Genomic DNA, 20913 nt, shown 5'->3' with positions numbered 1-20913 from the left:
TCTTTATTGAAAATCAGTTGGCAATATGTGAATTTATTTCCAGACTCTCTACCCCTTTGTCTATTGCTATGTCAATACCACTCTGCTTGCTTACTGGAGCTTTCTAGTTAGTTTTGAAATCAGGTGGTGGGGATCATCCAAATTAGTTCTTTTTCAAGGTAGTTTTGGCCATTTTAGGTTCTTTGCATTTTCCTGTAAATTTTAGAATCAGCTTCTTCTGTTTACCTTCTTCTCCTGTATCTAGAAGAAGTCTATGCAAATTTTGCTTGGGATTGCGTTGGACCTGTAGATCAGTTTGGGGAGAACAGACATGTGAGCAATATTGACCTTACAATCCAGAAGCATGGTTACAGCTTTCTACTTGTTTAGTTTTTCTTTGATATTCTTCCTGCAGTGTTACAGAGTTTTCAGTGTAGTGTCATATATGTCTTTGTTAAATTTATTCTTAAAACTTTTATGTTTTTATTTTACTTTATGTATTTTACATTGTTTGATGCTATTGAACTTAGAACTTAAAAATGGTTTCATTTTCCAATTGTTTTCTGCTATATGTGGAAATACAATTGGTTTTAACAATATTGACCTTGTGCTCTGTGAATTTGCTAAATTTGTCTATTAGTTCTAGTAGTTGTTTTGCAGATCTTGGCATTTTCTACATAAACAATCACTTTGTCTGGGACTGAGGACAGTTTTATGTCTTTCTGTCTAATTTTTGTGCCTTTCATTTTATTTCATTGCTTTATTGCAAGGGTAGGTCCTTGCAAGGTCCAGTGAGATGTTGAACAGAAGTGGTAAAAGCAGACATTCTGCCCTTGTTCACAGTCTTAGGGAGAAAGTGTTCAATATTTTACCATTAAAAGTTAGTTTTTTCATCGATGACTTTTATCACATTGAAGCGGTTTCCTTCTGTTCTCAGTGACATTTTGTCAAATGTTCTTTCAGCATCCATTGAAATGACCATGTGGTGTTTCTCCTTTATTCTGTTACTGTAGTGAATTCGATTGATTGATTGAGTTTTTTCAGTGTCAGATAGCCTTACATTCTTGGGATAAACCCACCATGTGCCGTCGTTGCCATACCTCTTACACTTGCGTACATTATAAACCTTACAGTACAATGTCAAAATTTTTACTTTAAATAGTCAGTCGTCTTTTTGAGAAGTTAAAAAGAATAAGTGAAGTCTTATATTAACCCACATATTTACCATTTTTAGTGCTGTTCATTTCCCCATGTATGGAAACTCAGATCTGAGTATTCATCTGTCTTTTTTTTTTTTTAAAGATTGGTACCTGAGCTGACATCTGTTGCCAGTCTCCTTTTTTTTCTTCTTTTTCTCCCCAAAGCCCCCCAGGACATAGTTGTATATTCTAGCTGCGGCTATGTGGGATGCTGCCTCAGCATGGCCTGATGAGCGTGCTAGGTCCCCGCCCAGGATCCGAACTGGTGAAACCCCAGGCCGCCAAAGTGGAGCGTGCGAATTTGACCACTCGGCCTCGGGGCCGGCCCCCATCTGTGTCATTTTTCTTCAGCCTAAAGAACTTCCTTCAGCATTTCTTGTAGTGCAGGTTGGATGGTGATGAACGCTTTTCTATTTTATCAGAAAACGTCTTTACTTCACCTCTTTTTGGAAGGATATTTTCTCTCTATATAGAATTTTGGGTTGACAGGTTTTTCTTCTTTTGGCATCTTAAAAATATTATTTTGTTGTTTTTGGTGAGAAGTCAGCCGTCATCTATTATTGATTTCCTCTTGCTCCTTTAAGATTTTCCCCTTGTCTTTGCTTTTTCGGCAGGTGCACCGTGGTACGCCAAGGCATGGTTTTCTTTTGATCCTGATTGCGGTTTACTGAGATTCCTACCTCTGTTGGTTGATGGTTTTCACCATATTCAGGACATTTTTGGCACTATTTTTCAAATACTTTCTTTCTGCTCCATTCCTTCTGGAACTCCAAGGGCATATGTTAGACCACAGGTAACAGGGATAATTTTTTTTCAAAAGTTTCTTTCTGTTCTTCAGATTGGACAATTTCTATTCATCTATCTTCGAGTTCACTGTCTCTCTTTTTTCTCCAACCTGCTGTTAAGCCTACCCAGTAAAAATTGCATTTCAGATGTTGTACTCTTTAGTTTTAGAATTTCCATTTGGTTCTTATGGTGGTTTTATATTGTGTCAAATTAACTAAGCTAGTACTGCATTTCTGGACTCATTTCCCTGTATGGTTCCATGTTAGGGTTGGCCAGAAGAGAAGTTTGCATGAGGTCATAAGGCAGAAGAGAAGTAGCAGCCACTTTACTGAAGTGTATCTGCAGCTGCAGCTTGCTCTCATCTGTTGTCTTACCTTCTTGGCATGGGGCAGCAGCCAGAATCAAAGCTCCCTCAGCTGCCACTGGATCTCTTCCTTTGGTTTCTCTGAGATCTGAGCCCAGTGAGTGGGCAGCTCCATGTGAAGGGCACTGGCTCCTTCTGTAGGTCACCCACATCATTGTGTTTGGAGGTAGTGAGAGACAGATGTGGTTTTTAGTTTGTCCTCATGGGTTCCTGTTTTTTCTCATGGGGTCTAGGTTATCCTTGCTTTTCCCCACATCTCATCCAGCTTCCCTTCTCAACTGCTGGCCCTGCTGCCCTACGATGACGTCAACCTCACCACTAGATGCCGAGACGCCAGCCTTCTGTAGACTTCTTCACCAGCGCCCACAATTTCATAAGGTCTAACCCCTAGAATAAAACCCTATATTAATATCACTTGTAGTGGTTCTGCTTGTTTGGTCAAATCCTAACCACTTCTCTGCTGAGATTCTCCTAGTTGCTCACTGTGACTGTCTTTTCCTTTAATTCCTTGTGCATATTTCTCATATCTGCTTTAAAGTCCTTCTTTTAATTCTAATAGCTGGGTCATCGCTGGGTCAGTTTCTAAGACTGTTTTTTCTCTTAACCATGCATCACATTTTCCTGTTTCTTCGTGTGTCTTATAATTTTTATTGTACTGGCTATTGTGAAGAATGGGTTGTAGGTACTTTGCCTTCCTCTGAAGAGGGATGATTTTTGTTTTAACCAGCAGGTAAAAGATTGGCTGATCACCTTGAGTCTGTGGAGGCTTAGATTTACATTTTTGTTAGGGTGAGTCTGTTTCAATGTTGTCTTTAAGTCTGGGGTGTATCCCTTGGTCTTGGTCGTAGTCTTTACTCCTAAAGTGTAGCTCTTCTGTGTTTCAAAGGAACTCCTGAGGTGTTTACCAAGCCTCTCCACCTTGGTGTGGCTTAGAATTTGGCTTTCAATTGTCCCCACTACCATAGGCAGTAGCTGAAATCCTTGTTCCGATTTTCATCTTTCCAATTGTTGCTTTCTACTGGGTACTTCGAGTCTCCCTGTGTGTTTGCAGTTTGGAGGGAAGCCCAGAATTTCAGAGGACTTTGTATATATATGTTGGGGCTGGCACACCTGTAGATCCATTTCTAGAGTCCCTCCCCTCATTTTTGGGCACTCTGGGAGCCCAGATTCTGTTCTCTGATGCCTCAAGATGGTAACTACAGCTTTCTGCTTGAATTCTAGCTGTTCCATTCCAAATGGACTGGGGCGTGCCCTTCAGGGAACAAACCACGTAAACGTGTCTCTCACCCAGTGCAGTTCTCTTGATTCAAGGGTTGAAACCCCTTAGATCCTTGTTTCTGACGGCTTTTAGTCTATTTCACATGCCTTTAAATGTTTGTTTTTCTATTTTGTCAAGGTTTATAATTGTTATCTACCGGAGGGTTAGTCTAATGCAAGCTACTCCCTCACGACTGGAATCAGAACTTTGAGAACTTTAAGGTGAAGCAAAAGGAAGAAAGAAGGAGAGAAAGAGAAGGTGTTCCTGAACCCTGTTAGGAGAAAGAGAGCTGGAGAGGTTTGGAAGGTGAGTAAAGAGGTGTAGGAACAATCTCCCCTTTCAATAGATCGCCTACCTTTGCCAGAAAAAAAAGGAGTGTGTGTGTAAGAGAGAGAGAGAGAGAGAGAGGCTGAGAGAGAGAGAGAGAAAGAGGGAGAGAGAGAAAGAGGGAGAAAGAGAAGAGAATGAGAGAGTGCCACAGAGCACTGTGATGTCACCTCCCCAAACCCAGTGCACAGGGATTAGAAGGCGCTGGAGGAATACGGGGGAAGCTGCTCTAACTGCCGTGCCCGCTGCTGGTGTGTGCGTGTGTGTGCACCCTGTGCCCCCAAGTCAGCACCCGAAGGCTAGCACAGAACACGCTGTCTACCGCTCTCCCTCGTTCATTGCTAATTATTTGTTCTAAACCATCAAACAGCGCGAAAATGATAAAAAGCGTCCTGGAGAAGATTCTCCAGGATACTTTGATTTTCTGGTTTGTTCTTTTAAACATGTCCCAGGATATCTGACCAGGATGGTACTGATGGGTTAGAAATTATGATGCCTGTTACTGGTCCACATTTTGGGGCAAACAGCCTGCCATCTAGGCGTGCAGGCCAAAGCTGGACTGCTTACAAGTTTGATATCCTACCTGTCAGCCCAGAGTGTGTTGTTACTGCCTTTGGAATTAGTTGCACACATTTAAACATAAGGATTCCTAACGGGCTCCTTTAGACAGCCCGTGCGCTCTCCAGTCCTCCACAGCTCCCAGCACCCCAGTACCAAGGCTTGTCTGCTCCCCTCACTCACATTTCTGAACATGGCCTATCTGGCCCTAAAGGTTTTTGAGTTTGTGAGTCCTGCTCTAAATTATGCTGGGGTTGCTCCTACTGTCCTTGGTAATGCCACCATTGTTGCCTGTCTGGACTTTAGTGGAGATGGAGAAAGGTCTGGATTGATCTGTGGAAAATAAGGATGCCTGTAAAATCCTCTGGAGAAAACAACAAAACAGGTTATCAGCTGCCAGGAGGATGGCTGGAATGCTAACAGATATTCCCACAATGCTTTAAGAAAGCCTCCCTTGGCCTAGACCTGAAGAGTGTTTCTACTGAGGAACAAGCTTGTCAGGTGAAGGGCACCACTGGGATAGCCTGGCAGGCAAGAAAACCACGGGACCGAATGTGACTGTTGAAAAAGGAGGACGCGTAGGGGAGACAGAGCGGGTGGTAGTGAACAAAATGTAGCAACATCGGGGGAGAAGCATCACAGTGGATCAGAGCCCTGAGAGGCTGGACCCCTCCGTATGGCTTTTATCCCACCACAGCGTCCTACACACGGTCCAGGCACGGTAGCTTCCGGGCGTGAGAGTAAAGAGATGACCAATTAAAGAGGGCCGAGTATGATACAGTGGGGAAGATGGAGAGGAGAAGGCAAGGACTTTCAAAGATGGAATAGATATGCTGTTCTGAAGACACTCCTGGGAATCTCTAAGGCTGGTGAGTGAGTTAAGAACTCAGGGCCAGTCCTACAGAAAGGCCTTAGACAATAATGGCTAAAAGTGTGTGGTGTAGAATCAGACACTTGTGGGCTTTGCAATTCATCATCTAGGCAACCTTGGGCAAGTTTTGCCTCTGAATTTCCTCATCTGTAAATGGGGGTAGGCTAGTACCTGCATCATAGGGTTGTGAGTGTCAACTGAGTGGATACTTATAAAGAGCTTAGTCTAGTTTCTCATAAATGTTAGCTGCCATTATTATTGCAATTACTATTATTACTAGTAGCAGGAGTAAGGCGTGAACACCTATGTGTTATGACATATCCATCACGGTCACAATCATGACCACTGTCACCCTACTTCTTTCTGTTAAAGCACCCACGTGCCAGGAAGCCTTTGCTAAATGGTAAATTTAACCTGGGTGGCTTATTAGCAGCGATGACAAATTTCGAAGGAATGGGCAGAGGTTTTGGGAGAAGTTTGGACTGCTTGGATCTGGTGAGGGTTCTCCCTTGGTAGCTTTGGGACACGTGAAGGCAGCAGGAGAACTCTGGGCACTGAGAGGAAAGATGGGGAGACAAACCACACCGGCTGCATCCGCTGTCTGAATCTGATAAAGTACAGCCACGCCCAAACGTCCTGAAGATGCTGTGTGCCAAGTGCAGGTTAAATTTTTCATTATAGCGTGAAAACAAGTCCTACCTTAAATGCTCTGGCAGGGCCGGGCTAGCTGAAGGCTCCTTTGTGCATGTGAGTAGGAGTCTGGTTAGGGTAAAGGCAGAGGTGTGTGGAAGAAACCTCCCCTTTTTTGGATCAGGAGAAGGAGCTGCTGGCCTTGCATCACTGCTATTGCCTAGTCTGCCTAAAGGAGGCCCTTCTCAGCCCAGAGCTTGTAAAGGGCAGGCAGACACTGGTCCCAGTGAGAATCAGCGCATGCGTCTAAAAGGAATGCAATGAATTGCTTTTCCTTCCTTGTGCTTTCTTGTTTGGCTTCCACGGAGGTCTGTGTTTGTGGAAGAACTTGGGTCTAATTGTTGCAGACAGATGCCCGTGTTCTTTTAGCTGAGGCAGATGGGCAACAGGAGGAGGAGGTGGGGGTGGCTTTTAGGGAGGAGGTGACATTTGTAAATATGTCAAGGGACATTGCAAATTCCGTATGAATGCATTGGAACCTTTTAAATGAGAAGATGAAATGATTTTTTATATCATCATTATGTGCTTGTCTGTGAAGACGAGTTGTATCAGTGAGGGCATCGATTCTTGATTGTCTGTGGTTACAGTAGATGAAAATCAGCTACAGGGAATAGCAATTATTTTCCACTTTTCCCGATATATCATGTTTTACAAGAGCTGCTAATAATTTGCAAAATCAACTGTTGCTTTTCCCCTTTCCATCATAAACAACAAAAGGGCCAGATAGCAGGTAGCCTAAGGAAGAAAGAAGAGCTGTAAGTGACTTGGGCTAACCCGCTGCCCCGCTCAGTAGCTTCCGAAGAGCAAGCACTGACGTGTGTGGTGGCTCGTCGGCCAGATGCCTCCCTGGGGCTGATGCGCACTGGGATGTGCCCTCCAATCCAGCTCTCTGCGCTGCAGCAAGCATTCAAGTCTTAAGCTCTAATCAGGTAAGTCCAAGTCCCTTGTCACCACCCCAAAGCTCAACTAACTGTGATGCTGCCTCCTGGGACCAGACCCTGACTCTCTCCAGCACCTTACCCCTTTGTCCAGCGGAACCTTCACGTCCAAAGAGAAAGAGCCAGTTTCCCCATTGATCATGGCTGCTCTCAGCTTCAAGAGGAAAGATAACAGCGTTAGTTCCTTGGCTCGCACTGGGGTGGAGGGCACTGGGCTTTACTGACCAGATTGGAGGTGATGCCGAGGGATGCTTTTGGTTTTCCCCTTTTTTCTCTGAGCAGAATACTGGGAGGACCCATAGACCTAATCTGGGTTCCCTTTAGCTTGTAACTCTAAACATTCACAAGATAATCCTCCAACATGGACTGATGCATGAGGGCACATAGTGTCATATTACTGAGACACAATTTCCTCTAGGATGAGCTACTAACACCAAAAGCCAGACTAAAACATCACTAGAACTCAAACTCTGTAGCTTATAGACATGACCTCATTTAGCCTCAGTAATCCTTATGATTCAGGAAGACAGGGTTGTATTTTTAAAGTTGTTGAAAGAATTGCCCATTATAGAAGTTGCTTCTGGCTTGGGCTTGGAAAGGCTCTGTCTGAGAGGAATAGAGTGATTTAAGAGCTTACAGCCACGCAGCTGACCCGTGCATTGGCTGTCGAGCCAAAGCAGCTCCTCTCCCCGACTCACGGTTTCCGCTCGGTCCTCCCACTCCACTTCAGAGAGATCCACGCTGTTGTAGTTAGGCTTGGGCTTCAGTTTCTTTCCCTCTCTGTACTGGAACGGGCAGGTCAGGAAGAGAAACACGAGGTCAGCATAAGGGCCTGCTCAAGTTTCCTCTTGTCTCTAAAGCCTCTCAGGTGTACCCTTAAAATCAAGGTTATCTGGCCACGCTTCTGCCCGAGGCAGAGCTTCCCTTGCCAGAGCTTGTGACAGGTGCTCTGTGGGTCTGAGTGTCGTCCTCGCGATGGGGAGCCTCTACTTTGCAGTCAGCTTGTCACAGCTGCGGACAGCTCTCCCCTCCAGGAAGCGCCTCCTCACACCGAGCTGAAGTCTGTCTCCCTGTGACTTTACCCGTTGGTCTTGGTTCTTTCTGGAGCTACACAGAACGTCCTCCACCTGACAACCCTTGAGATTTTCAAAGGTGCTTGTCACTCCTAAGACTTTGCTTCTTCAAGCTAGACATTTCCAGTTTGCAGATGCCTCGGCTCCCTTGGAAAATGCTTTCCTTTGTCAATGTCACTCCCAAAACAGAGTGCCCAGGACAAAGTCAACGTTTCAGATGGGGTCTGACTAGTGTGGTGCAGGGTTTGACTTGTATGGACCAAAATATCATAGAGCTCTGACTGCTGCCTCTGATTCTGCTGGACTTCCTGGACGGCTACTCTGCCCCGGCAGCTCAAATGGAGTTTTCAGTCAATGGAATCCCCTTGGCCTTCCTCATGTGATGCACTGTTAAATTACGTCTTCATAATCTTATACTTGAGCATCAAGTATTTTGCAGAGCTTTCCATGCATCCCTAATATGTTTCAGCCCATTGTTTTAGAAGAATACCTTCTGAATACTAATTTTCTCACTTGTACTAGCCATACCTTCCAGACTTTGTGGCATCTGCCTTCTGTGTTTTCATCTTGTTGATAGACTTTCTGAATGAGGTAGAGCCAAGGACAGCCAGATTCTGCAGTGCCTAATAAAGACCTCCCTCCAGCTTGACACAGAGCCATTAGTCAACACTCTTTGAATGTTATTATTATTTTCTGGTCCTGACTTCTCATTCTCTCTCTGTTTCTGTCTCTTTCTCTGATGCTAAGACAGATATCATCAAGTTAGCCACTATTAGGCATTCCCAGGTTAAGTTTAGCAATCTTATGAAAAGAGGAAAGAGGATAGTTTTATCATCAGGTAAGTTAAGAACTTAATCAGAGGGTCTACTTTTTAGCAGAATGGGGCCCCTGCAGATGCTCGAATGGCTGAAGTCCTCTATCACTGTGTATCTTGCTTCTGCCAGGTTTTTTCCCCCCAAGAAAGTATCCTTATTCTTGCCTGGCCACGAGATGTGTAGTATAACTGCCACAACAGTGTCCCCCTCTCATCCTTCTCTTTTTCTCCTCACTCACGCTTGGATGACGTTCCCATCCTTGGCCTTATTGATGTCCATACTCGTGACAAACAGCACTGACCTGCTGTCTCTTACACTAGATGTGTTTCTTTTGAGTGACGTGTGACATTCTTCATTCATTACCATTTCCTAATTCCTGATGATACCTGAAAGATCATCTTTAGCTCCTCTAATTAAAACCAAAATTCTACTTGTTAATTATCCTACTTGAGCACTGACATAGAAAGATTTCAGGCCAAAACTATGCCTCTTGACCCTCTTTCAATTTATTACTAGGCATATCCTCTATTATTTTTCGTTTTTTTAACTCTACTAGTGTTTTCCGTAATGTCTATCATAAATTAATAGTGCTTTCCTTAGGAATCTCGTTATGTTGGGTTTACTGTATCTTTCGTTATGTAATAATGTTCTGCATGGTATTATTCTCTAATTGTTTCATTTGTGTAGGTCTCTTTGTGTGTCATCTATTTCCTTAATTAAACTATAACTTCTGTTTATAGTATTCTTCAGAGCATTATAAGGGTAGGTACATGGTAGGTCCACAATATGAATTGATTGGTTGAAGCCTTGTATTCTTCCAGATTACATAGATGGAGACAGATAGGTTTCTGATCAGTGCCCCGTATTTGTACAAGTCAGCGCCAGGATCACATATTTATTATTTCTCTAGTGAGTAATTTTGTTGGCACTGGGGCTGCCCCCAACAGAACCCACTGGTATAGGTCAATGACCCATTATAGGAGCAGATACTTGCCCAGCAGAGTCTGAATTGGGAAGACAGAGTGGTTTCCAGTGTTCTCTGATCTCTCTCTACTCAGAACCCCTATATTTTGCCCTAAATAGCTCAATCAGTTGCCTTGTGGACACTCAGTATCTATCTGAACTAAACAGAGTGGAATGTGGCTTAGACTGATCTCTCCAAGTGGCATCTGGGGCAGACGAGCCCCTGAATAGGTTCTCGGAAAGGTGCTCTGCTAGCCACTGTCCTCAGGTGCCATCTTCAATTCAGCGTGAGTCTGGTAGAGGGAAAAGGGCTAAATTCCTCTAGGACTTTAACTTCCCTTTCTCCACTGCCCCCAACAATCACACTGAGAGGTGTGGCCATTATCGCCATGAACAGTGGCCAATGCCATGACCAGAGGCAGCAGGGAGCCCTTAGCCCTGGAGGCAGAATTTTTAGATAAAAATGATGCAACTGTCTCTTGGCCATTGGTTGTATAGTTAAATGCATTTGGAAATGTCCTCAGCCCCTGTATCAGGACGGAGGGAGCTAGGAAGGAGGGATGAGCGCTTGGGAACACATCCTAAGACAAACTGTGAGGAGCCTCAGCTCTGCTGCCTCCCGCCATGAGATTCCTCCCCTGACATTTTTATTAACTCGACAGTGTTCACACCCCCTGGGGTGGGCCCCTGGAGTTGATACCACTGTCAGACTCCAAGAGGGAGTGTAGAGCAATTGAGGCAGTGACAGGAGTGTACGGCTATGTCCTACAGAGAAAACTGCTTACTTCACTACATCCTCTCCAGACGGTTCATCAATTTGTCCGTGTATTTTTGCCTTGTCTCTCCCGCTAGATTATAAGCAATTTCAAATCAGGGACTACGCCTTAATTTTTTTCTCATATTACCCATTGGGTTCTTAAATGGAGCCAAATTTAACTGTTTTATGAATTATCCCCAAATCCCGTATACTTAGGATTCCAAGGCAAATAAGATCTTTACCTACCAGGGGTCGGAGGTCAGGATGTGAGAGGATGTAGCCATTGTTAGTGTTCAAAAAGGCATATCCATGCACTCCGAGCTGCCAAAGACAGGGGTTGGGGGGCATTAGACTTGTTGCGTATATTGGAGAACTGGACTTGGGAAGGGGTTGGGGACCACAGGATGGTTAAAGATGGCAGCTCACAGCAGTGAGTTTTTCACATAGCAATATAACTGAGCAAGTGCCGTGCTTCCAGCTACTAATTTGGAATTCCTTTCCAAATTCTGCCTTTACGGCAACCGTAACAATACCAATCACCACCTGGCCTCTTTCCCACCACACACTCCAGGTGCTTTGATGGGATCATCTCACTTACTCCCAAAACAGGACTGCACGGCATGGCAGAGCACATTGAGAAACTGAGGCACCAGGAAGGGAAAGAACTTGCTAAAGGTCACAAAGCAAGGCAGTGCTGGTGGTGACAAAGGGTCCCAGGAGTCCAAGCCCTGTTCCCATGCTCAGTGCCTGCACTTCTCCAGGGGTGGGATGGTGGGGCCCTGGCCTGCACGGGGCTTAGCTGCACTGCCTGCAGAGGGGCTCCTGAGCCTGGTGGGGTGGCTCCTTGGCTGCCTGTGAACCCTGCTCAGGCTCCTGACCCAGGCTCACCTTGTACCGTGGCGCCAGCTTCATCAGCTCTCTCAGGGCCACATCAGAGCCCACCACACCCAGGAGAATGCCATGGGATCGCTGGAAGGAGAAACACCAGGGTCGGGGGAGACCTGGCTTCCCCGTGCACAGGGCCCGACTGGACCCTCTGCCTTCTTAGAGCCCAGGAGGGGCCTCATGTGGTCCTTCCTCTGCAGTTAGATTTTAGGCTGAGCTCCCTGGGAAAAAATCTAGAACCTCCCAGAAGATGCCCTGGGAGTAATCGCAGCTACTGGGAAGATTAATGTCCAGTATTAATATTTAAGTTGTAATATTTAAATGAAATACAAAGTTGAATGAAATATTAATTTTCATAGCAGAGGCTGATGTATCAGAATCCCAGGGACTCTTCTCTGCGGGCGCCCTGAAACACACAGGGCTGTCGGGAAACCTTTCCTGACCAGATGAGGATGCAAAGCTCGCCAGAGGACTTTACGAACAAGTTAGAGACTGCCCGCCCTGGTGGGTGAAGTGTGGTGTTGCAGGAAGGCTGGGAGGCAGCCCCTTGAGCCCTGTATCCCTGAAGCAGTGGCCCCAAGCGCAGAGCAGCGGGACGCCCCCAGGCTGGTGAGCAGAATCACTGGGGGAGCTTTGGGAAGTCCCGACCCCCACCCCACCCCTCACCCCAACCCCTCCCGACCAAGAGGTTCTGATGTGGCTCCTCAGGCATAGCGCCTGGAATCTGCATTTACAGCCTTCCCAAGGTGGATCTGATGCCCAGCCAAGTCAAGAAGCATTGGTCTAAAGATGCCGGCCGGTGGCCCCAAGATCTGATCCCTGCTGCAGCTTCTCAGGGAGTGGCCTCTCACCGTTTCGTTCTTCTTGCTGAAGACTGGCATGGCCACGGTGGTGAGGAGCATCACGTTCTGTGCCTGCGAGGTGAGGAGCTGTCAGGAAAGAAAGAGCAAAGGACGGAGGGCTCAGAGTCCACAGTGCAGAGGACCCACAGTCGCTGATGCCAACTACTACTCAGTGTCATCACCCAATGGGAGGAAGAAACCCCAAACAAGGTTTCCCTTCTCTGCAAAAGGATTGCTGGCAGAAATGCTGGAGGAGAGAGGTGGGCTGGAGAGGGGGACAGGCTGATGTCACTTAGCAAGGAAAGTCCCAAGCTGGGGAGAGTCTCGGCACCCCAGAGCCCGGCGCCCAGCTCCCAAGCATGCTCACTGAGCCCTCTGGTCTTGGCCACACCAAGGATGAGCGCGAACTCATGGAACAGGCCCATCCCTGCATGCCCAGAAACAAAGAGGTTTAGCACAGCAAGAGTTTTTCCAGGAATCTCTGCTAAGGACCCATGGTTGGCACAAAATGCAGCCCAGGCCACTTAAGAGGGAGAGGGACATTGACACAGAGCCACCCGCAAACACACCACATGCGTGAGGAATCATAGTGCAAGGGCAGGCCTTGGTGCACTTGTCGCTGGCCTGGGGGTCACCCCTAACACACACAGGGCACAGACCCACCACTCAGAACGCCAGAGCTGGATCACTCCTGGCCTCCGAGATGGCCCTCCTCCAGGACTGCTGCATCTCACTGTGCCAGCTCCTTCAGCGCCCTTGTAGGGGGCTTCCCACGCGCACCCCGCTTTATCAGAAGGGAGGCCCTGACGAGCGGTGTGTGCAGGTGTGTGTGAGAAGGCCAGACTTCACCAGGACCCACTAAAGGTGGCCGCTGAGCCACGGAAGCCCACAGCAGGCTTTACAGAGAGCGGAGAACATTTGTTTAAATTGAGTGCATTTGACGTTTAACATTGTATAAATTTAAGGTGTACGACATGTTGCTTTTCTACATTAATATACTGTAATATAATTGCCTTTGTAGTGATATTTATCATATAACATAATTATAGGACAATATTGTTTCTATGCATTAGACATTAACCATCAAGTCTCTTTCCCCTTCCTCATCTGACCTTTCAATTTAGAGTTCAGAAGTAAGGTTTTCTGAAAGTGAGTAGTTTCAGTTGACTAGAGTTCCACTAGCCACTTGGACCAGGAGAGTGCTGGCCAAAGGGACAGCAGGAAACGGTCTGAGTTCCTGATGACCAGGGAGCTCCTCATCAGCTCTGGGCCAGCCACTTCTAGACTTCTTTTACCTGAGAGAGAAATACACTTCTCTCTTACTTAAGTCACTATTTTCAGGTCTCTCTTAATCCCCGTCTGACACATCATCATTGAAGCAGGTGGCTGTGTATGCAATGTGATTCGAGAAGTGCCAGGCAGGTCCCTCTTGCCCAAAAACATCTCGTCTCATCTCAACATTCTACCTTTGATGTCTTCCCTTTGTGTAAGTCATTGCCGCCTACAGGCAGTCTCTCTGACAGTGCAGGGGCCCAGGAAGGGGACACTTGATGAAGCTATAGTGTCTCGAACTACTAGTCAGACTCCTTTCTTCCCGTAAAGGTGAGGAAGCAGGACTATGAGGGAGGTGAAGACAACAGGAAGGAGGCAGGACAAGTCTGGAGCAGAGGAGCTCCACAGAGGGCGGCCCCGCAGGTCTGCTCACGGGGTTTCTGGGCCTTTGGGGCAGCGTAGAGGCAGTGGACCTGCTAGTGGGCCGAGGGTGCCCATCTGCTTCACAACCTTTCCTGAGGAGGTGCTCTGCTCACCCCTCTCTTGGCCCAGGAAGTCACCTCTGACTCCCTGGGGTCCCCAGCTCTGGAGGGGGTCAGGGCCCCACCTTGCTGTCCATGTAGGCTTCCGTCCAGGTGATGTCATGGTCGTGGTTGATGACCATGGGGCGGCTGAGGACGTGCAGGTACTCCATCACGTTCTCCTGGGCGTCTGCCAGCGTGGAGACCTGTGTGTAGTAGCCTGGCGGTGGGGAAGGGCCACATGGTTGTGGGACGCTCGGTGTTCCTCTTGGAACCCCTTTGCAGGACCCACACCCTCTCCCCCAGCTGCTCATGGCTCACATCGGGGCCCCTCACTGAGAACTGCTCTGGGCCACCAGGAGCTGCTTCCTACAGGGCTATCTGTTTCCCAGGGGACAGCTGGAGGCCAGTGGCGCTGATGTTGGCTACAAAGGCCCAGACCCTGTCTCAACTTGGGAGAACTCTGAGGGGCCCTCCCCGCTCCAGAGCTGCCATGGGAGCAGCAAGGCCTCAATTGCAAGGGCCTTGTGGGTCAGCTTCCCCCTCTTGCAAGACTGCCCTCCTCACTTCCTTACAGGGCTGTCTTCCAGGAGCTCTCCCGCCCGCAGGCAGCTCTGTCTCAGGGTCCGTTTCAGTGAGCCCCGTCTAAGACAGCAGTTCGCAACCCCCCACCTCCTTCCTCTGACCACTGTCCTTCCTCAGTTACGGGGAGGGTGCCACAGCCTCTTCACTGTAGCCATGGCGAGATTTAAAAGAGTGGATGGTTTACAAGGCAATGGATGATGTAGCACGTTTACCTCTCTGTCTCGTTGCTCATCACCTCCCACAAAACATTCACTCCACACTCCAGTAAAATGGAACAGCTGTCAGTTCTCAGCATGCTTCTTATCTCAGACCCTTTGACCATGCTATTCCTTCTGTCTGCAACTCCCTTCCCTGTGCTCTATGTCTGGCTGACTCCTACCAGTCCTTTATGTCTCAGCTTGCACACCCCCTCCTTCAGGAAGCCTTCCCTGCCACCCCTAAGTGGGGAAGAGCCTCTCCCAGTGCTGTCCCAGCTCTCTGTGCAGTCAGAGCCCCCAGTGCACCTCGGATGATATGGTCATTGATGGCTCCCCTGTTTTTCCCCCTGCGGACAGTAGCAAGAGCAAGACTGAGTCTGTCTCCACCACAGCTGACTCCCCAGCGCCTGGACATGTTGTCAGGCACACGGTAGATTTCGGCTTAATTAATTTTGGTTGGATCAAGAGGGCCTGAGACGGCACCATGAGGCCCAGGGCTTGGCTTCTGGCCAGAGACAGAGACAACTGTTAGCACACAGATCGATGTCCTAAAGAAAATGATGACCCTCTGCTTTTCGTCTGGGAGCAGAACCAGAGTCAATGGGCATGAGAGAACTTTCATTTAAAATGTGGGTCCCACCCCTGCCTCACTCTGTTTTCTAGATTGCGGTTTGTAAAAGGTTGATTTGGGGAGCCGGCTCTCTCTTCTGCAAACACTGCACAGACGCCCTCTAAGTTTCATTTCAGGTGACTTTATGACTTGGAGCCCCCGCAGGAGTAATCGAGCGCTGCCTCGGGCTCTGTGGAGCACTCTACATCGTATCTCGCTTTTTCCAAGTAAGAAGCGGGGCCAGATACTGTCATCCTCGACACAGCGCTGCTCCTCTGCAAGGCCCCAGGCAGAAGCTACCAGTCTGCAGCTTGGGCCAGGTGGGTAACGCGTCCCACCGTGCTCAGGCGCTCTGCTCTAGACACCTACCTTTGTTATTGCACGCGATCCACCTCATGCGGTCAGCGAAAGTCACTTCTCTCCCGATGAGGTAAGTGAAAACTCGGACCTAATGCACAGGACGCAGATTGACTCAGCAGCCGTGGTTCCCGGCCGTGAGTGGGTCAACAGGTCGTCTCTGAGTCTTAGGTGTCAGGCCCAGCGCTCTGCTGTCTTTGGATGCTCCACTTTCACCCTGTTGGACTAGAAAGGACCCCGAGGGCCAGGCAGCAGCAGGACTTGGGGGGGCCATGGGACTTGGGGCAGGCACAGGATGGAGGTCATAGTCCGCAGTTTCCACGTCTCACCGCCACCTTCCATTCTCTCATCTGAGCCCTCTCACAGGAGCCCCTGTGCCCAGGGCCACCATGTTTATGTGGCACCAATTGGGGACATGCTCTCGGAATTTACTAATGGGGCTAATGAGGCAGAGCACTTGAACTCAGAGCAGGCCTGCTTTTCTGGGCCATCCCATCCACGGCAGTGCAAGAACATCCCCTTGGACCCTTCGCCTCCCCTCTCGCCCCCAGCAGAAGTAACCTTGCGGTCGGGCCAGTTATACTTCTCAAACACAGGCTCGTAGTCCTCCACGGCCCCGTCGGAGATCAGCATGATGGCCTGGTTGCAGAGGCTTCCTTGCCTGGCCTCTTGGAACTGTGTGGGGAAGGGGGGGCGCCATGACTACCGGCCATGAACTGCCCCTCCCGGGACCTCCACCTTGTCTCCTAACGGCTTCACTCATCCTGGGCTTCGTCAGGTGTGGGTACCTGATTCAGGATCTGGAAGGCTTCAGTCAGGGCTTGGTTCACGACCCCCACACCTTTGACCATCAGCTCATCCACCAGCTGTTTGAAATGCTGTCATGGGTAAGAAATTAGAGGAAGGTCAGTCAGTCAAGTGGGCCGGAAAGCTTCATCTTTAGTCTTGATTTCTGAGGCTGTTTACAGCTATTTTCCCAGAAGGACATGATTGCAGGCTCCATCTTCCCATGACCCAGCTAATTTCACGGCTGGACCCCTACAACAGACATTTCTCAAACGCCCTCAAGATAAACCAAGAGAGTGAGTGGCTCAGTGCAAATCCATCCCCACTGCCGGCAGGAAACACCCAGTGTGAGCCCAACCAGAGCGGGAGGACCGTCCAGGCCAACACCCAGCTGCCCGGGTCCCAGCATCCTCAGCATCCCAGCCCTTTACCCCAAGGTGGGAATTTCAGAGCAGAAACTGCAGGGGCCACAAGGGGCTCTAGGGACCCACCAGGGGCTTGGCTTCAAGCGGAAGCCAAGCCCAAATTCCCCAGTCACAGAGGGAAGGATCTGTGACACGCAAACTCAAACTTTTTTTTAAAAAAAGAAGCCACATCCTCTCCTCCTTGGCCTTTGAAAAGGACTCAACCCAATGGGTTTCAATTTCTCTCCCTTTCGGGAAGCTTCTCATGAAGACTGACATAGTGGAAAGGCCCACAGAGGAGGCAAAGGGGGAAACTGAGGCCTGGATAATCCACAGAGGGAAAAACTAGTTCTGAATAAGCAAGCTTCCCCTCAGACGGAAGGTCTCTTTGCTTGCTGTTTGCTCGGGCAACTGCAGACCTGCTTTGCCCCTGTTCCAAGTGCCATGCCAATAAGTAGAAGGGGCCATCAGGGGTCTGCACAGACAGCTTCCCACCATCCCAACCAGGGCAGGGGCTCAGAATCACAGGCCCCGATGGACACTCACCTCGCGGTTGTCACGATCTGCCTGGACGAGGATCCCTCTAAAGCAAGGCTCAATGTAGTGGATGTGGTCACTGTACTGGTTCCGAGAGGGGAGAACAGATGGTCAGCGTGGAAAGTCAAGCCCAGGGACGAAGCTCAGGCAACTCTCAGGGTGTCAGGATTGGGGTCACCAAGGCACATATCCAATATTATTTGGGTTACCCCATGCTTGGGGCAAATTTTCTGAGTGGAGAGAAGGGAGTAGAGAGAACAGCAGGACCTTAACTTCAAAACCTCCCCTCAAATCCTGGTCTCAGGCATTTTCTAAGGTGCTGGCTGAGTGGTGTCCATCTCATGGAGCACACAGAGAACCAGAAGTTTCCAAGAGAATTCCTTTGCTCTCTGCCTCCAAGACCAGAGTGCCTTCAATGGGAATTCCAGAGCCTTCCATGTGCAGACCCCTCCCTAATGCATGGGTCTGAAGATTAGAAACTTGTGCATTTTTTTCTCTTTGCTCTTAATTTATGAAGAAGGTCCTTTAGCTATCAACAGGGGATGGGAGTGGGAAGAAAAACAAATTATTACTGCCCCCTTTTTCTTAATCACTCCACTTCCCCACAGTTAAAATTCGAATCTTGAAGGCGTCCTTAATCTACTTCTGCTTAAATAAGAGAGGGAGAGAAGGGGAGGTGGTGGGGGAGTCACGGTAGAACTGCATGTGTGTTCTGGGGGGAACGTTGGGGTGTTGTGGGAGAAACAATGGGAGTGAATGCTTCCCCTAATTGCTACCCCCAACCAGCTGGAGAAGCCGGGTGGAGCCTGAGCGAGGGCTGGCGGGAGGGCGGAGCAGGAGCACGCTCCCACCCTTGTGGAGGCCGGGACCTGTGCTTGTGGCTGCCCTGTTGCTGCTGCAGGTTGGGCCCAGGGATGGCGAGGAGATTGAGGTAGGGAGGGAGGAGTCCAGGAGTGATGCAGGTGCGTAAGCAACGTGGGCCTCAGGGGGCAGCTCAAGGACAAAGGGGCTATTCTCACAGCTCCAGGATGACCGTTTTGAAGTTAGACCATCTTGCCTTGGTATTTCTTTACTAGACAAGTAAATCGCACTCAAGATGAGTGAAACAGGCTGGTTGGTGCTGGAGTTTTCGATCAGGTGGCCTTCAAAATGATGCGCCCAAGGTGGCTGTCAACTCTGCCTCCTTGGAGGGCTGCACCGGCTCGCTCTTTCATCCCATTTTAAAGCATTCTCCTAACTTGTCTCTCTCATTTCTTTCTGCGTTATCCCTCCACTTATTGCCTTTCCAGGTGCAGGTGCAGCCTGCCTCAGGAAGAGCTGCTCTAAAAGCAGGACCAGGGTCTGCTGGCCCCTTTCCAGGCCTTCGCCACTACCTCCCCCTTTCTCTTGATGGGTCTGGATTTGGGTGGGATGAGGCAGTAGGGAAACTGGGACTTTTGTAAAGCAGAAGCCAGGGGTCACTCATCCCACAGCAGAGTGGGGAGGCTGTTCCAGTGATGGGTGCCAGTCAAGAGCACATGATTGGGATTAGCTATGTATTTACTCGGGGCCAGTGGTGCTTGATCTTTCTTAGGCCTCGGACTCATCTGACGAAATTGATGAAATCTATGGACTCAGAAAAGTGGGCATACATTTTATATATAATTTCAGGAACTTTATGGACCTCTTAAAGCCCAGCCTTGGTCAGACCCTAGGTTAGGAGCCCCAGTTTTGGAGGAGAGAATCCTTCTACAGTATGAAGCGTCAAAGTGATTGTAAGTATACAACATCCTAGCGCAGGCAGAAGGAAGTTTTTTTCTAGAACAAGTGAGACACTTCTAGAACAGGAAGGCACACTTACTGCGATGATATTAACAAAGTCATTCTCTCCCAGCGTGTCCAAGATGGTGGTGATGGTGTGCTTGGCAATGGTCATGCGCAGCCCCTTCATGCTACCGCTCGTGTCCACCACAATCACTATGTCCTTGGGAGAAGTAGCGGCTTGTATGTACCTTCAGCAGAGAGAGAGGGGCAGGCCAACAATGGGGAAACCAAAGCCAGCACAACCACCTGACCAAGCATCTCCACTTATGTCTAGTCAGATTCTGGCTCAGGTACATTCAAAGCGCAGTCCATGCCCCAGTGATGCCAGGACTCACGACGTCCCATAGCCACTCAGCATAGTTCTGAAACCATTTTGGGGGCAATAGCTGTGAATGTGCCCATCTAATGGGCCTGTCAGGTGGGAGAAAGGTCAAGCGCCAGTGGTAACCTTTCTCCTCTTTCTTTTATACCAGCTGACAGCCCGGAGTGGCTGGCAGCAGGAAGGGAGAGAGCTGGATTCCACCCTCAGATTCTGTTGCAAATCTGTCAGAGGAGGGGTTTTGGGGGAGAGGAGAGCCTGGTAGAGGGTTGAGTTGGAGACAGGTCGATGTCTTGGAAGGAGGTTTGGGTCAGGAAAGACAGTCCTGGAGCAAGGCAGCTGTGGGGGGAAGGGAGGAATGCAGTTGGCAACTCTTCCAACTCTCGTATTGGGTTAAGGTGCTACACACCTGAGATCCTCGGATGGGGGTACAGGGCAGGGACTAGAGGAGAAGCAGCAAAAGCCAAGGCGATATGAGAGAATCTAGCACCAGAGACATCTCCCCTGGGAGCTCTTACCAGCCGCGGTTCCGGCAGTCGAAGGCAATGACTCCGTTCTCATCAGGCGTCCACTTGATGCCTGGGGAGGAGAAGGCTGGTTCTTTCACTAGCTCAGAGAGGCCACTCCAGAGCCCCTGGCTGGGTGCTGACGTCCGGGGTGGCCACAACCCCGGAGCAGGCCCAGCTGAGGACGTGGGCAACAGCATGTAGGACCATAAGATGACTCCCTGTAAACTGAGGCAGCAGGCAAAGAGGGTGGCAGCCTATGGGGGGACACTCACCACCCAAACCGCCCAGACCGAGTTAGAGTTACTTTCACAGGTGGGCTCTCCACGCGTGCTATGTGGGACTCATCGAGTTAGGAAGGGGAAGCCTCAGGGAGGTGGGACTTTTAACATCCGTTACCATCCAGCAGCGCAGGGACAAAGTGGAGGGAGAGCCAGGCACTCTGACTTCAGCCCACCTGCCTCCAGTCAGGGTAAGCTCCTTAGTGCTCACAATCCTCCTGTTGGCTCTAAGACCGTAAGCCCCTTGAGTTAGGGATTCCCAGTAGCCAGCACAGCGTCTGACACAGCACCCAGCAGAGATGATGTTCCATAAATGCTTTTGACATGAAGGAAAGAATGAATGGATGCGGATGAAAGGTCCTGCCTTGACTCACCAGCAGGGCGCTGGGGCAGATTTTGTCCTATGCGTCTAATCAACAAACTCGGATAA

General features: G+C 49.0%; 1 protein-coding gene across 2 annotated transcripts in view; it reads right to left on the bottom strand.

The window, feature by feature from the left end:
• Positions 1-20913, bottom strand: part of CACNA2D4 (calcium voltage-gated channel auxiliary subunit alpha2delta 4) — a 108306-nt gene that overhangs the window by 68842 nt on the left and 18551 nt on the right. For both annotated transcript variants that reach the window (XM_014854156.3, XM_070494322.1), the window contains exons 7-18: positions 20215-20275; positions 19415-19565; positions 17584-17658; positions 16636-16725; positions 16409-16522; positions 15860-15938; positions 14185-14318; positions 12315-12392; positions 11467-11547; positions 10825-10899; positions 7669-7755; positions 7053-7124 (exon numbers count right to left, since the gene is read on the bottom strand). In XM_014854156.3, the coding sequence (XP_014709642.1) occupies positions 7053-7124; positions 7669-7755; positions 10825-10899; positions 11467-11547; positions 12315-12392; positions 14185-14318; positions 15860-15938; positions 16409-16522; positions 16636-16725; positions 17584-17658; positions 19415-19565; positions 20215-20275 (1097 nt within the window). The remainder of the gene's footprint in view (positions 1-7052; positions 7125-7668; positions 7756-10824; positions 10900-11466; positions 11548-12314; positions 12393-14184; positions 14319-15859; positions 15939-16408; positions 16523-16635; positions 16726-17583; positions 17659-19414; positions 19566-20214; positions 20276-20913) is intronic.

This window comes from Equus asinus, chromosome 22 (assembly GCF_041296235.1).
Source record: "Equus asinus isolate D_3611 breed Donkey chromosome 22, EquAss-T2T_v2, whole genome shotgun sequence".
Taxonomy (NCBI): domain Eukaryota; kingdom Metazoa; phylum Chordata; class Mammalia; order Perissodactyla; family Equidae; genus Equus; species Equus asinus.
This window is presented reverse-complemented; position numbering and strand designations above follow the sequence as displayed.